Genomic DNA, 12,818 nt, shown 5'->3' on the forward strand with positions numbered 1-12,818 from the left:
GGTGGGAAAGGAAAAAAACATAATCCATGGATGGACAAACAGAAATCAGCAGCGACAAGGTTCCTTGCAAGTGTGGGAGTTGAGATGCTGGTCCACCATCTCTCATTTTCTTCTCATAATAAATTTTGTTTCTGACTAGGCCTCTAAAAAAAGATTATAAGTCATCTGAGCCCCCAGTAATTTCTCTAAACAAAGCCTACTTTTTTGTAAACTAATTAATCTTTTCTGCTCTAGCCTTCTGTGCCTTCGAATATCACCACCAGATTTGTGAGTCGAGGACCCGCCACCCACTTAGAGATAAATAAGACACAAGGACACATGTATTTTAGGTTAATGGGCTAAAGAAGGCCACAACTTTATTGGTTACAGCATGTGAGTGGTACTGGCATAGGCATTGGATCAAACAATCTATACATGACTCCACCCTGCTCAGCAGGGAGTCATCTGAAGGTTAACAACCAGTGGGAGGAGCTTGTTGATGCAAATACAACTGGAAGCTTCCTCTGATGTCACCGAGGATCGTGCCATGGCCCTAGCCACCAGCAGGGCATTGGACAGGATCCACGACCGCCGGATTCCTTTAATGGAATACCCAACAAGGGGAGGGGTAGGTGATGGCCACAACATGCCCTCCAACACACGACACATATTCCAATGCCTAACCGCCACCCGAGCCAAAAAGGGCTCGCCGCCAAATACACTCACAGCTGCAACCAATCCCTAATGCTTTTGATGATATTGGCCAACCACACATCATTTCCATGATTAGACAAATGAATGCCATTGGATCGAAACAGAGCCACCTTGCTGAACTTGATGTCAGCATGCTCGATCATGTGGTCATTCATATAACACAATTTGCAAGCCACCACACGATTCAAGAGTTTCCTGGATTTGTCAATGGCCACAGGGCAACGACTGCCACACCAAACTCTCCTCTTCAGAAGGGAGGACCAAAACAAGGTTGACTCGGGAAACAGAGCAGCAAGTTCATCTAAGTCCTTCTTTATGTTCAACAACAAGTCCAAGCTCTTCCTGAAGGCCAAGTTGTTTCCCCCCAGCTGGCAGGCTTTTAAATATTACAGCATGTTGGGTGGGAAACATTTATAGGGCTGTAAAATTTTATTCCCCTCACCCCACTGCTCATTATTGTTATTTTTCTGAATTTGCAGGAAACCAGAGGGAGTGCTGTAAAAAGGTGCTCTAGTAAGCATGCAGGGGTGTCTATTTTCTGAAGGAATTATGTAATAAAAATGTGCCTTTCCAAAGCCTTTTGGAACAGTTCAAATATCTAACTACTCCAGTGAAAGGTACCCTTTCACTTGCTCTTTGATTCTTATTTTGAGGGACCAACTCTGAAGCTTTCTAAGTACTATAATGAACTGTTCAATGAAAAGCTTTCAGTGCTGTCTATGAGAATGTGGATACAGAATCACTAGAGGGAGCTGCTGTTCTATTTTTTAAAAAATGAACTTCTTGGGTATTTTTTCCAGCATGAAATACCACACACTAAACTGAACACTACTGAGATCTCTAGCAGTGAAATAATGGAACAATGCTCTAAAACAACACAAGTGAAAAAGAAATTGTATCTAAGAGTTTTGCGCCAAAAGGGAATGCCAATTCTTGTTCATAATTACTGATATTTTTTTTAAAAAAAAAAATTTAAATACTCTAAGGTAAAAGAAAAAGAAATGTCAAAGAAGTAACATGATTCTTAACAGAAGCAATTAATATTCTTCATGACTTCTGTGGAATCTGGATTTGGTCCAGTGAGAATTAGAGTAATTTTAGACATCTCAAAGTAAGTAATAGCTCCCCTTAGTAAACTACCAATCTGCTCTGGTCCAATCACATGGTGCCTGAAACCGCTCGCTCTTTGACAAACAAGAAAATAGCTCCGAAATCATTTGTGGGGGCGCAGAGCAGAGAAGTCACAGTGATCAAGGGGTTACAATTAAATAAAACAAAATAAAAAAACAGGCCACCTTAACATCAGAAAACAGCACTGTGCAAAACTGAATTTGGATTTATCAATTACATTGTTAAGGGACGTGGGTGGTGCTGTGGGTTAAACCACAGCGCCTAGGACTTGCCGATTAGAAGGTCGGCAGTTCGAATCCCCGTGACGGGTTGAGCTCCCGTTGCTCGGTCCCTGCTCCTGCCAACCTAGCAGTTCGAAAGCACATCAAAGTGCAAGTAGATAAATAGGTACCGCTCCTGCGGGAAGGTTAACGGCGTTTCCGTGTGCTGCTCTGGTTCACCAGAAGCGGCTTAGTCATGCTGGCCACATGACCCGGAAGCTGTACACCGGCTCCCTAGGCCAGTAAAGTGAGATAAGCGCCGCAACCCCAGAGCCGGTCACGACTGGACCTAATGGTCAGGGGTCCCTTTACCTTTTATTACATTGTTACATTTTTATCCTACCTTAACTCCAAGAACCTCAAGGAAGCATTGTTCTCTTCGAGTTTATCCAACCCTGTGAGGTAGGCTTGGCGGAGAGGAAGTGATTGGCCTAAAGTCACCCAAGCGAACTTCACAGCTGAATGGGGATTGGAACTCTGGTCTCCCAGGTCTTCGTCTGACACTCAAACCACTACACTGCACTCGCTCTGCTCTCTACATGTCCTCCCACATATGCTGCTGTAACCAAGATTTAATTTACTGCTAGCTGAATGCTTTCCATGCTACTTAAGTTCCATGTTTTTAACTATGGAACATTCCCACAGGAGGCAGTGATCGCCCCCAACCTAGAGGGCTTTAAAAGAGGATGAGAAAAACTCATGAAGGAGAGGTCTACTGATGGCTATTAGCCATGATGCCCATGCTCTACCTCCACTGCTGGAGGCTGCAATGCTTCTGAATACCAGTTACTGGAAACCACAGCAGGGAAGAGTAGTCTTGTGCTCGATCCTGATGGTGAGTTTCCCACAGGCATCTGGTTGGTCACTGTGGGAACAGTATTTTGGACTAGATGGGTCAATGGGCAGATCCATCAGGCTCTTCTTATGTTGGACCATTTGTGAAGATTTATGATTGCTCCCATAGCCCCTTACACACAAGAACATTCATTTTCCTCAGTAAGATGTCATTTTCCCTACCCTTGCAGCAACCTGCTCTGACCCACCCCTGGGGGACCTAGACAGACCTACATCCAGAAATCTGTGCTTTGTCAGTGTATCAGAAAGAATACAGAGAAGTCATTACACCGTATAGCAGAAGTGAAAGCTGAAAATTAATGGCAGCAGGGGGGGAGGCAGAGTGTGTGTGGAGAATGGGGTGGTTGGTGTGTGGAGAACAGGTGGAGAACCGTGTATGGTTATTAATCATGCACATTCTTTTTTCATCCATATTTACCTGCTGACTCTAACCCACACATAAGTACATTACTGGCCTCTTTCAAACATATCCTCATTTCATTCCCCTCGCCCCCAATCTTTGCTCATTGAATGCTGCTTTGCTGTTTTGCAAAGCTCTGTCTGATGAAGCACCTTTTATTTAAAAATCTAAATGAACCCCCGCTTACTTCTGAATGGTTTCGTGACAAAAGCATTCGGAAAAGTAGCAGAAGAGCTTCAACGACAAATGCACAGAGGTATTTGAGCCACAAACAGAAGTTGTGATGCCAAAACATTCCTATCAGATCAGCTGACATGAAGGCAGTAGTCTAAAGAATCATGAATATTATCAGCCTGAAGGAGAAGGTGAGAAGAATGAAAATGAAAGCAAAATGTCAAGGGTAATCAGACAGTTATGTACAGTATATGTCTCACCCATCAATTAGAAGAAAGTTTAGAGATGTGTGTGGTCAATAGTTTTTGCCTTTATCACTTTTCACAATTTTAGCATCTAATGTGAAAATCATTTAAAATGTCCCTGTGTTATATGGATTAAACTTTAGATGCTGTTTTTCCCTAGAATTAAAAAAAACAACCCAGTACATATTTAATACAAGACCAAGTGTTAAAGCATTAATAATACAAAAAGAGCTGTTATTATATATGTAATCATTTTTAAAAAATCTCTGTAGGGTTTGCTACCAGTTGACTACCTAAAACAGCATTAACTCAAACTCAGAACATTTCCAAATCAGCTTTGTACTTTTTAATATATTGAATATACCTTAATCTGCCAGTGTATTCCCATTTCACTAGAATTTTTTTCTTCACAGATTTTGCCTTTAAGTTATAACTGTATTCCTGGAATAGTCTCCATGTGTCTATGTCAAGGAGAATTATTACCCTCTTGTTTTTCCAGGTGATGAATGGGGGCACTGTTTGGGTCACTATCTCAGTTTTCCTTTCCTGAGATATATTGTTATGTTGTTTGTTCTTTTTGTCTTTAGTTAAGTGAAGGCACTGTGTATTCCCATTTATTCACCCTTTCCTTCACAGCTGTAATTTTTTACTGTCTCCAGCAACACTTTTGTTGCAAAACAGACAAGATTCCCTTTAGCTCTAAAGGAGATGCACTGTAGAATATGGATTTCTGTCCATTATGTTCCACAGCCAAGAGTGAAAACTCATCAGACAGTAACATCTGACATACAGAATTACAAGCCTCCTGACATCACTCCTCTGGGTTCGTAAAGTGGGTGTCCCATTTAGGGACGTTCTGAGCACCAAATTCTCACATACGCAAGGCATCACAAATTCTGGTTGTTCCCCCCTTTCTCCCTTGCATGGGCATCTAGCACACCAGGCAATTACAGGGGAAGGGAGTTCTTGTTAGGATCGTCCTACTCTCGTGTAGGACCCTGGCAGAGACACATGCCTGACTGGCATGTTCTTTCCCTCCTGGTCTGTCATTTGGGAGCTTCAAAAGCTTTCTTCAGCCCGAACACCACAGCGACTAATACCAAAAGCATCAGCACACTTACGATCCTGCAGAGTATTGGCAGTTCGCGTAAGAGACTTAATAGCTCATCATTTTGGCTAATCTCCTTTATTTACATATAATACACTCGGAGCATTCTGCCTTAGCTCCTTCCTCTTTCTCATCAGACAGCAAAGAGAGAAAGAACAAAGGACAATATTCCCACTTCACGGAACACAGCAATACCAAAACATCCTGTCTCCGTCACTTCCCACACTGTGGAATGAAAACATACACCGTCATGTGATAGACAACAATCCCATGACTGCAAACATGGAGCATGAATCCTAACAGTTCTTAGTGCACACCCAAACCCCAGTCCACTCTGCCCCTACTGCCCAGCCAAAGAATGCAAAGTTAAAAGTCATAGGTGTTTGGGTCACCATGTATGCCAGTGCATGCACACTAAGCAGTGTGGTAGTGGGGAACAGAATTCTGTCATTCCTCATGTGAAGCCCCCCCCCCCCCCGGTATGTGGCCATTGCATCCACATGAGTATAAACAACACATTAATTCTAAATGAAGAATCTCTGCAAAACCAATAGGAGTTGTAGCATGAACTCCATTACTTTCTATCACTACATTTATTTAAAAGATAAAAACCTACCAAAAAAAAAAAAGATTAACAAAAGAATATCAACACATTCTTTTTTTAAAAAAAAAACAAGCAGTATTTTTTTGTGAAATATAAATCCATCTACTAAAAAAGATACATCTTTGTTTATGTGCTTTCAAAGAACATAGAAGCAAGGTGGTACGGGTGTGTGTGTATGAAATAGAGGTTTCCATTAAAATATTAATGCAAAATGCCATCCTTCCAGAGGCTGCATCCATTCCATGATTTGAGGAATTTCAAAGCTCACATTCCAAACCATGCAAATCTAGCAACGAAGGAAACAATCCCCAAATGCTTAGATCTGAATTAAAGCCTCTAGTGATGCGTTATTGCAATTCCTTTCATACAGTTTATGTATTTCTTAATCTTCTTTAATTCTTCAGCAAACTCATTTGATCTACAGTTGAATGCTCTTTCCAGCATTGGTTATAATCCTTTCCACCATTCGGACTATTGGCAAGCTCACCGTGCAGCCCTTCATCTTTTGCAATTACCCCTCTGAGACAGAAATTATCCCATCTTAAGCACACAGCATCATCGGTTTGGGTAAACTAAATTAGCAATATCCCTCAGATAATGTACACATAGCCGGCTTCTTGAATTACTAACCAATTTCTTCCCATTTCCACTGGAGCTTCAGAAGTTATGTTCCTTTCCTATTAGTCCCTTCCTTACTCCATTCCTCTACAAGCGTCTGCAAAATATTTTATTTGCCTTGTGGCTCAATTGCACCGTATCTGCTTTGCATACAGAAGGTTCCTGGTTCGGTCCCCAATACCACCAGGTATAGCTGGGAATGTTCCCTGTCTGAAATCCTAGACAGACTCTGCAGTCAATGCTGAGCTTTAGGGACTAATGTTCTGTCTCACTATAAGGCAGCTTCCAACACTCCTATGCTTTTTCCCCCTGTGCAGTTGTAAAGGTTAGATACTGCAGAGAAAATGATGTGCTCTTTTAAAGCTACCGTTGGCTGATCCGCTACAAATTCTTGACTGAACTTAGCATCACACAGCAGTTACTCACAGGCGGTCCTGGTGGCCCTGACTTTCCGGGGAGTCCTGGCTTGCCTCGTCGTCCCTGGATATAAAGAAACAAAGAAACAGATAATTACTAGAAGAATAAATGAGCTGAAGAAGTGTGCATGCACACGAAAGCTCATACCAAGAACTAACTTAGTTGGTCTTTAAGGTGCTACTGGAAGGAATTTTTTTGTTCTAATAAATGAGCGTTAGGGAGAAGGGCTTGTTAAGGATAAAGTGGCCTCATTTATTTTTTAAGAAGCAAGAATGTCTGCAGAAATTATTACCGGAAAGATTCAAACCTGACCCTGTGCTATAACTTTAGCTCCTAGACTGCTAACGAAGTCTTATACTCTCCTATCTTTCTTGAAGGGCAAGCTGAGTAATACCCAAATACCTCCCCAACCCCTTTTACAATGCTGATGGTTTTTATTCCTGCAAACAGAACCCAAACTGGTCTTATTCTCATCTGTAAGAAAAAAAGGCTAACTCATTATCTGCCTCCTTACTCAGCTTGCCTAAGGGACTGGAAAAACCAGGACAGCATCAAAAGTGGTTAAATTTCAGTATCACTTTTGGTGTTGTTGTTTTTTATGTGGTGCTGCAAAGGTAAAGGTAAAAAGGTAAAGGACCCCTAGATGGCAAAATCCAGTCAAAGGTGACTGTGGGGTGTGGCGCTCATCTTGCTTTTCAGGCCAAGGTAGCTGGTGTTTGTCCATAGACAGCTTTCTCGGTCATGTGGTCAGCATGACTAAACCGCTTCTGGTGCAATGGGACACTGACAAGTGCCAGGGTGCACAGAAACGCTGTTTATCTTCCCACCACAGCGGTACCTATTTATATACTTGCACTGGTGTGCTTTCGAACTGCTAGGTTGGCAGAAGCTGGGACCAAGTGACAGGAGCTCACCCTGTCGTGCGGAATTGAACCGCCAACCTTCTGATTGGCAAGTCCAAGAGGCTCAGTGGTTTAGACCACAGTACCACCTATCTCCTTTTTGGTGTTGCAAAAGGCAGTGTTCACTTATTCAGAAATAATAGCCCTGGAAATAAGTTGTTTGTTTCCATGTCATGATGTTCAGTTCACTTAGCAATCACTAACTGGCAAGGGAAGTCCGTGTGACCAGTGACTCTAAATTGGCTATGTTTGCCCTCAGTGACATCAGCACAGAACCACAGCTGATTGGCTATGTAGTATTGTGACATCCCAAATGCCTTGAATTGCTGGAGGAAAGAGATCTAATCAGGGGGCAGAAAGGGGTGAATGATATCAGTACAGCAGATAGGTGAAACAATGGCAGTTAATAGATATGAAAATTCACACATTCAATGAACTTTTTGGAAAATATTTCAGAAAGTTGTACTTTCTGAAGTTGTACTTCAGTGGCCCTACTACTAGAAAAGTTATAAATACCGCTTTTTAAGCCCTTTAAAAGTGCAACTGCATGTATAAGAGAGCTGATATGGGGTACTTATGTCTGTTGCCACTCTAGTAAACAAGCATTTCCTTGAACTTATGCTGGAAACAGTGGCAAAGCATAAGACTGAGAGGCAGAAAGAAGCCACGCAACTTACAATTGAAACAATGAGCTTTAACAGCTTTCAGACAATTATTAGAAACAAAAGGGAAAATTCGCTTCAACATATTTTTAACTTGCATTCATTTTATAGGTATGGTTCAGGGATAAAAGCATTTTGATAGGGCGCTAACATTCAGCGAGTCCAGAACTGCAATATAATTCAGACATATACAATAGGCTGTGTTTAACACATTTACAAATGTCCTCCCCTCCATTTTCTAGACTGATTTTCAGCTATGTTGTAAGTGAACTGAATTACGTGCTTCCTACTTATTGATCTCCATTACTTAAGTCATCTGTCACCTGCTAAGAGTCACAGCCAGCTAAACCTTGATTCCAAGAGCTAAGCAATTCTATGGGAATCCAAGACCGGAAAACAGTAGATTAACATTTTTCAGCAGCCATGTGTCTCCTGGTATCACTTTTAAGTTCATGCGTTTCACATATGGCCGTGCATTTTTAGGTCAATATGCTATCTGTTAACTTAGCTTTTCATTAATAGCTTTTAAAGCTTTTTGTTTGACTGTTTCCAGAGATGTCAGCTTGGTTTTTTTTAAGGTTAAGACGATGAAGATACAACAATGATTTTTTTAAAATAAAAAAAACTCCTCAGTAGTTTTGTTTCCTTCTGAAACCTTGTAGCTGTATCAATTTATAAGTTGTTTACATTGGCTTGGATCTACATAGAGTTCCCCTATGTAGAGTTCTGTTCACAGGACACTCCTGGGACATAGGGGAGAGAAGATTTCCATTGATTCTTCCTTCCCTTACCAGCCCTCTGAAAAGCTGCTCTGGGGGGCTGGGAGCTGTTCCAGAACTCTGGAGTCCTCAAGAGTTTAGGATTGAGATCTGTGCTTTTTAACTTGTTCATAAATCTAGAGTTAGTGGTGAGTAGCAAGGTAGCCGGGTTTGTTGATGAAACTACATTGCTCAGCATTGTTAAAGCAAAAAGAGATTGTAAGAACTTCAAAAGGACCTCTACAGATCGAATGAATCGGCGATAAAATGGCAAATGCAATCCAATGTAAACAATGTAAAGTTATGCATCTCAGGGCAAAAAACCCCAATAATCTTAATATCGCATATAACGTCATAGAGTCTGAACTGCTGGGGATTGACTAGGAACATAGTGGATAGCTTGATGAAGATGTCGAACCAGTGTGTGGCACCTGTCAAAAACATGAATTCCATTTTAGGGACCATTAGGAAAGGAACTGAAAATAAAACTGCTAATATAATAATGCCATTATACAAATATGTGGTGTTATTGCATGTGGACAGTTCTGGACACCTTACCTCAAAAAGGATAGAATCAGAAGGGCTTCACAAAAGGGCAAGCAGAATGATCAAGAGGATGCAACAACCCCACTTTGGGGTAGTGTTACAACATGTGCAGCTTTTTAGTATAGAGAAAGGTTGAGCAAGAGGCAATATGATTGAAGTGTATATACTTATGCATGGAATGGAGAAAGTGGATTTTTTTAAAAAACAACAACACCAAACCAAACCAAACCAAACCAAACCATTTAACAAGATTTATATACGGCTTGACTGTAAGAAAACCTCTAAGGTCTTACAAAAGTATAAAATATAACATCTAAATTCTCAATTCAAAATATTTTTAAATGGAATTTTCAAAATAAACATGCAAAAAATGATTAAAAGCAACAGTAGCTAAAAAGAGAGAAAACACATGTAACTTCTCCATGTTTTAAGAAGGCCCTGAAAAGAATACAGCAAAGGTTTGCATGATGTCAGTAGGCAGCGAGCCCCAAAGTACAGGTGCTGCCACACTAAAATATTTCTTCCAAGTGCAGAAAGAGTATTATTTGGCACCTGTAACTGTGCTAGTTCCACAAATTGAAGCAGCTGTGTAGGCATACATGAGTCAAAGTGATCTTGTCCCGGATACTATTAGCCCAAAGATGGAAGCAAGAAGAAATACCAACAAAAGAAGAGTGGCAAGAGAAACTGATGAACTATGCTGAGATGGCAAGACTAAGAGGGAAAATTCAGAGCCAGCAGGACCAGACTTTCCTAAAGGAATGAAAGAAGTTTACAATATATCTGGAAAGCGATTGTAATCAATTGACATTGCTTGTAGGGTTCAAAGATGCTTTGTAAGGAGTAATTTATAAATTATTGTGAAAAGAATTAAGAACAGATGTATTGGAAATTGGAGTTTATAGCAATAATTATAGTAACAAAATGCATAACTAGAAAGACTTTAGAAAACCATCAGTTGAGGTTGAAGGATGTCTTAGCCAAAAATTTCGAAATGATGTTTAAAAGGATGTTATGTTGGAAAATATGTGTAAAAACCAATAAAAATTATTTTTTTAAAAAAACAACAACAAAATGATCTTGTCCTAGTTGCGAATGGGCAACCAATGCAGATCCCTGATTAGGCTGCAACACTCTGCACTAACTGAGCTTCTGGATCATCAAGCACAAAGGGAAGCCCCACTTGCAGTAGCCCCATCCTGAAGTCACCAGTGCCTACCTAAAAAAAAAAAAAAGTTTCCCTCCCTCTTTTATAACATGGACATCCAATGAAGATGAATGTTGGAAGATTCAGGACTGACGGAAGTACATTCCCCCCCCCCCCAACAAACATAGTTGAACCATGGAATTTGCTTCCACGAGAGGGAGCAAAGGCCACTACCCTGGATGGCTTTGAAAGAAGATTAAACCAATTCGTGGAAGATAATGCTATCAGTGGCTACTAACCAGATATGCTCTACCTCCACTGTCAGAGGAAGTATGTTTCTGAATAGCAGTAGCTGGAAAATGCAGGAAGATTGATCAGGCCCCGTTTGTGGGCTTCCCACAGGCATCTAGCTGGCCGCTGTGAGAGCAGGATGCTGACTTGCAGTTATTTGAATCTTTGGTTCTAATCCAAAAGCCTTGCGTGCTACAATGTGGACGTAGGGCCGCCCGCGTGTCTAAGCTTCCATGATACTGCCACAGAAGTCAATGGGAAAGCTGTTCCATGCAACCAGATTATTTGGAATCTGAACCCAGTTTTCTCTAGTCCAACTTACAAAAACTTACAATTTAAATAAGGAAGCAAGAGAGATGTAGACCCTGAAATATGATACTCTAAATCTTAAACAGTTTTTAAACATATTACAATTAGAATGAACTTGTGCTACAATAGCGTTAAAATCAAATGCTAATGGCCACCTTAAAAGTAGTTTCCTGTGTCTGTCTGTCTGTCTGTCTGTCTGTCTGTCACTTAGTGTGTATTGACTTTAGAGTGACACTTTAAATGGGAGCAGTCTAAACAAAGTAGCAGGGAAAGCATTAAGCCAAAGAAAATGGGACTTTGATTGACATGCACAACTGTGACTCAGGTGCTAATTACCACAGAAAAACATTATACCCTCGCAAACCCTTAAACCTTTTCCCCTCTAAGATGTCATACACAAAGTTAGAGTGGACATCGTAGTAAACAGGATGCCAAAACACCTTGTGCCAGTCAGCCATGAGCCTTCCGAAACATACTCCATTACTATCATTCCCTCTATTTCCAATTTAAGCCGTTGCATTTTCCTGCATATGGAGCCAAACGGCACCACCACAGAGAACTTATAAGTGACTGGAAAGAAGAATGGAATCGCCAGAAAAGGAGGCAGAAGGAAGAGACACACAAATACAGGGGTGTCAACTTGAATAAAATATTGGGGGGGGGGGGAGGCAAGCTCCGCCTTGCATAATTGATCACATGACGCGGTGCACACACACCATTTGAATGGCAATGTCCATCAATAGAAACAGAATAGGAGAAAACAAATGTTTTGTTGCAAGGTCCCATTTGTTTTCTCCTAATCTGTTCCTATGGCGATTACAGTTGCGCCTAACTCCTTATAAATAGTTACACACACACTGGCAACGTTGTGTATTGCCTTGGTTAAAACATCTAGAGCCCTGTCTATCACGTGTGTGGCAGGGGAAGGGGAAGGACTGAATCCAGCCCCCTGCTCTTCCTCTCAACCTATGGATCACTGTGATTTCAGCAAATATTTGGCATCATCAAATTTAATAAATAAATGAAAATAAAATCATTCACAGAACATCCAATTGTATACATTGACGGTTCCCAAAGGGTGGCCCACGCAGACCCCAGGGGGTCTGCGTAACCCACCCAGGGGGTCCTTGGCACCACATAACAAAAACTACCCTAGAGATATGAAAAATTTCCAAAAGCGGAGGCTCCATGGCTTGACTTTTGAAAAGCAGGGAGTCTGTAGTACTTAGCTAACTGGAGTTATGGCAAATGTGTGCATATGGTGGTTTGGTGGTTAAAAAGCAATATGCCCATTAAATGACAGCTCTGAATATTTGTGAAACAGGAATGGGTTTGTTCTCTCTTGTTATAACCACTATTTTAAAACATTCAGCCTTCTTCTCTCAAGAGACCATATGATCCTTCTCTCTCCCTGCTCACCCACGATTATATGCCAGGAGAAGAAACATCCCATTCAGCTTACATTAACAGCAAGAAATGTGAATTAGCCTTTTTCTCTCTCATTAAGTGGAAGCAATTTTGGGGTGGGAAGGATAGCAGGAGCAGCAGCAGCAGCAGCAGCAGCAATCTCTTGCTAGAAGGGCTAGCAGTTGTCTTTCATCCCTATGCTACCTTGATTCAATTTCAGATGAATGAGCAAGGGCTGGAAAGATACACTAAAAGCCCTCATTAGCCTTCAGAAACAATGAATCACAGATC

At 41.2% G+C, this 12,818-nt stretch overlaps 1 protein-coding gene across 4 annotated transcripts in view; it reads right to left on the reverse strand.

Moving 5' to 3' along the window:
- COL19A1 (collagen type XIX alpha 1 chain) overlaps positions 1 to 12,818 on the reverse strand; it is a 192,001-nt gene that overhangs the window by 59,619 nt on the left and 119,564 nt on the right. For all 4 annotated transcript variants that reach the window (XM_077926263.1, XM_077926265.1, XM_077926264.1 and 1 more), the window contains exon 17: positions 6,515 to 6,568. In XM_077926263.1, the coding sequence (XP_077782389.1) occupies positions 6,515 to 6,568 (54 nt within the window). The remainder of the gene's footprint in view (positions 1 to 6,514; positions 6,569 to 12,818) is intronic.

The sequence above is a fragment of the Podarcis muralis genome, chromosome 3 (genome assembly GCF_964188315.1).
Source record: "Podarcis muralis chromosome 3, rPodMur119.hap1.1, whole genome shotgun sequence".
In the NCBI taxonomy this organism is placed as follows: domain Eukaryota; kingdom Metazoa; phylum Chordata; class Lepidosauria; order Squamata; family Lacertidae; genus Podarcis; species Podarcis muralis.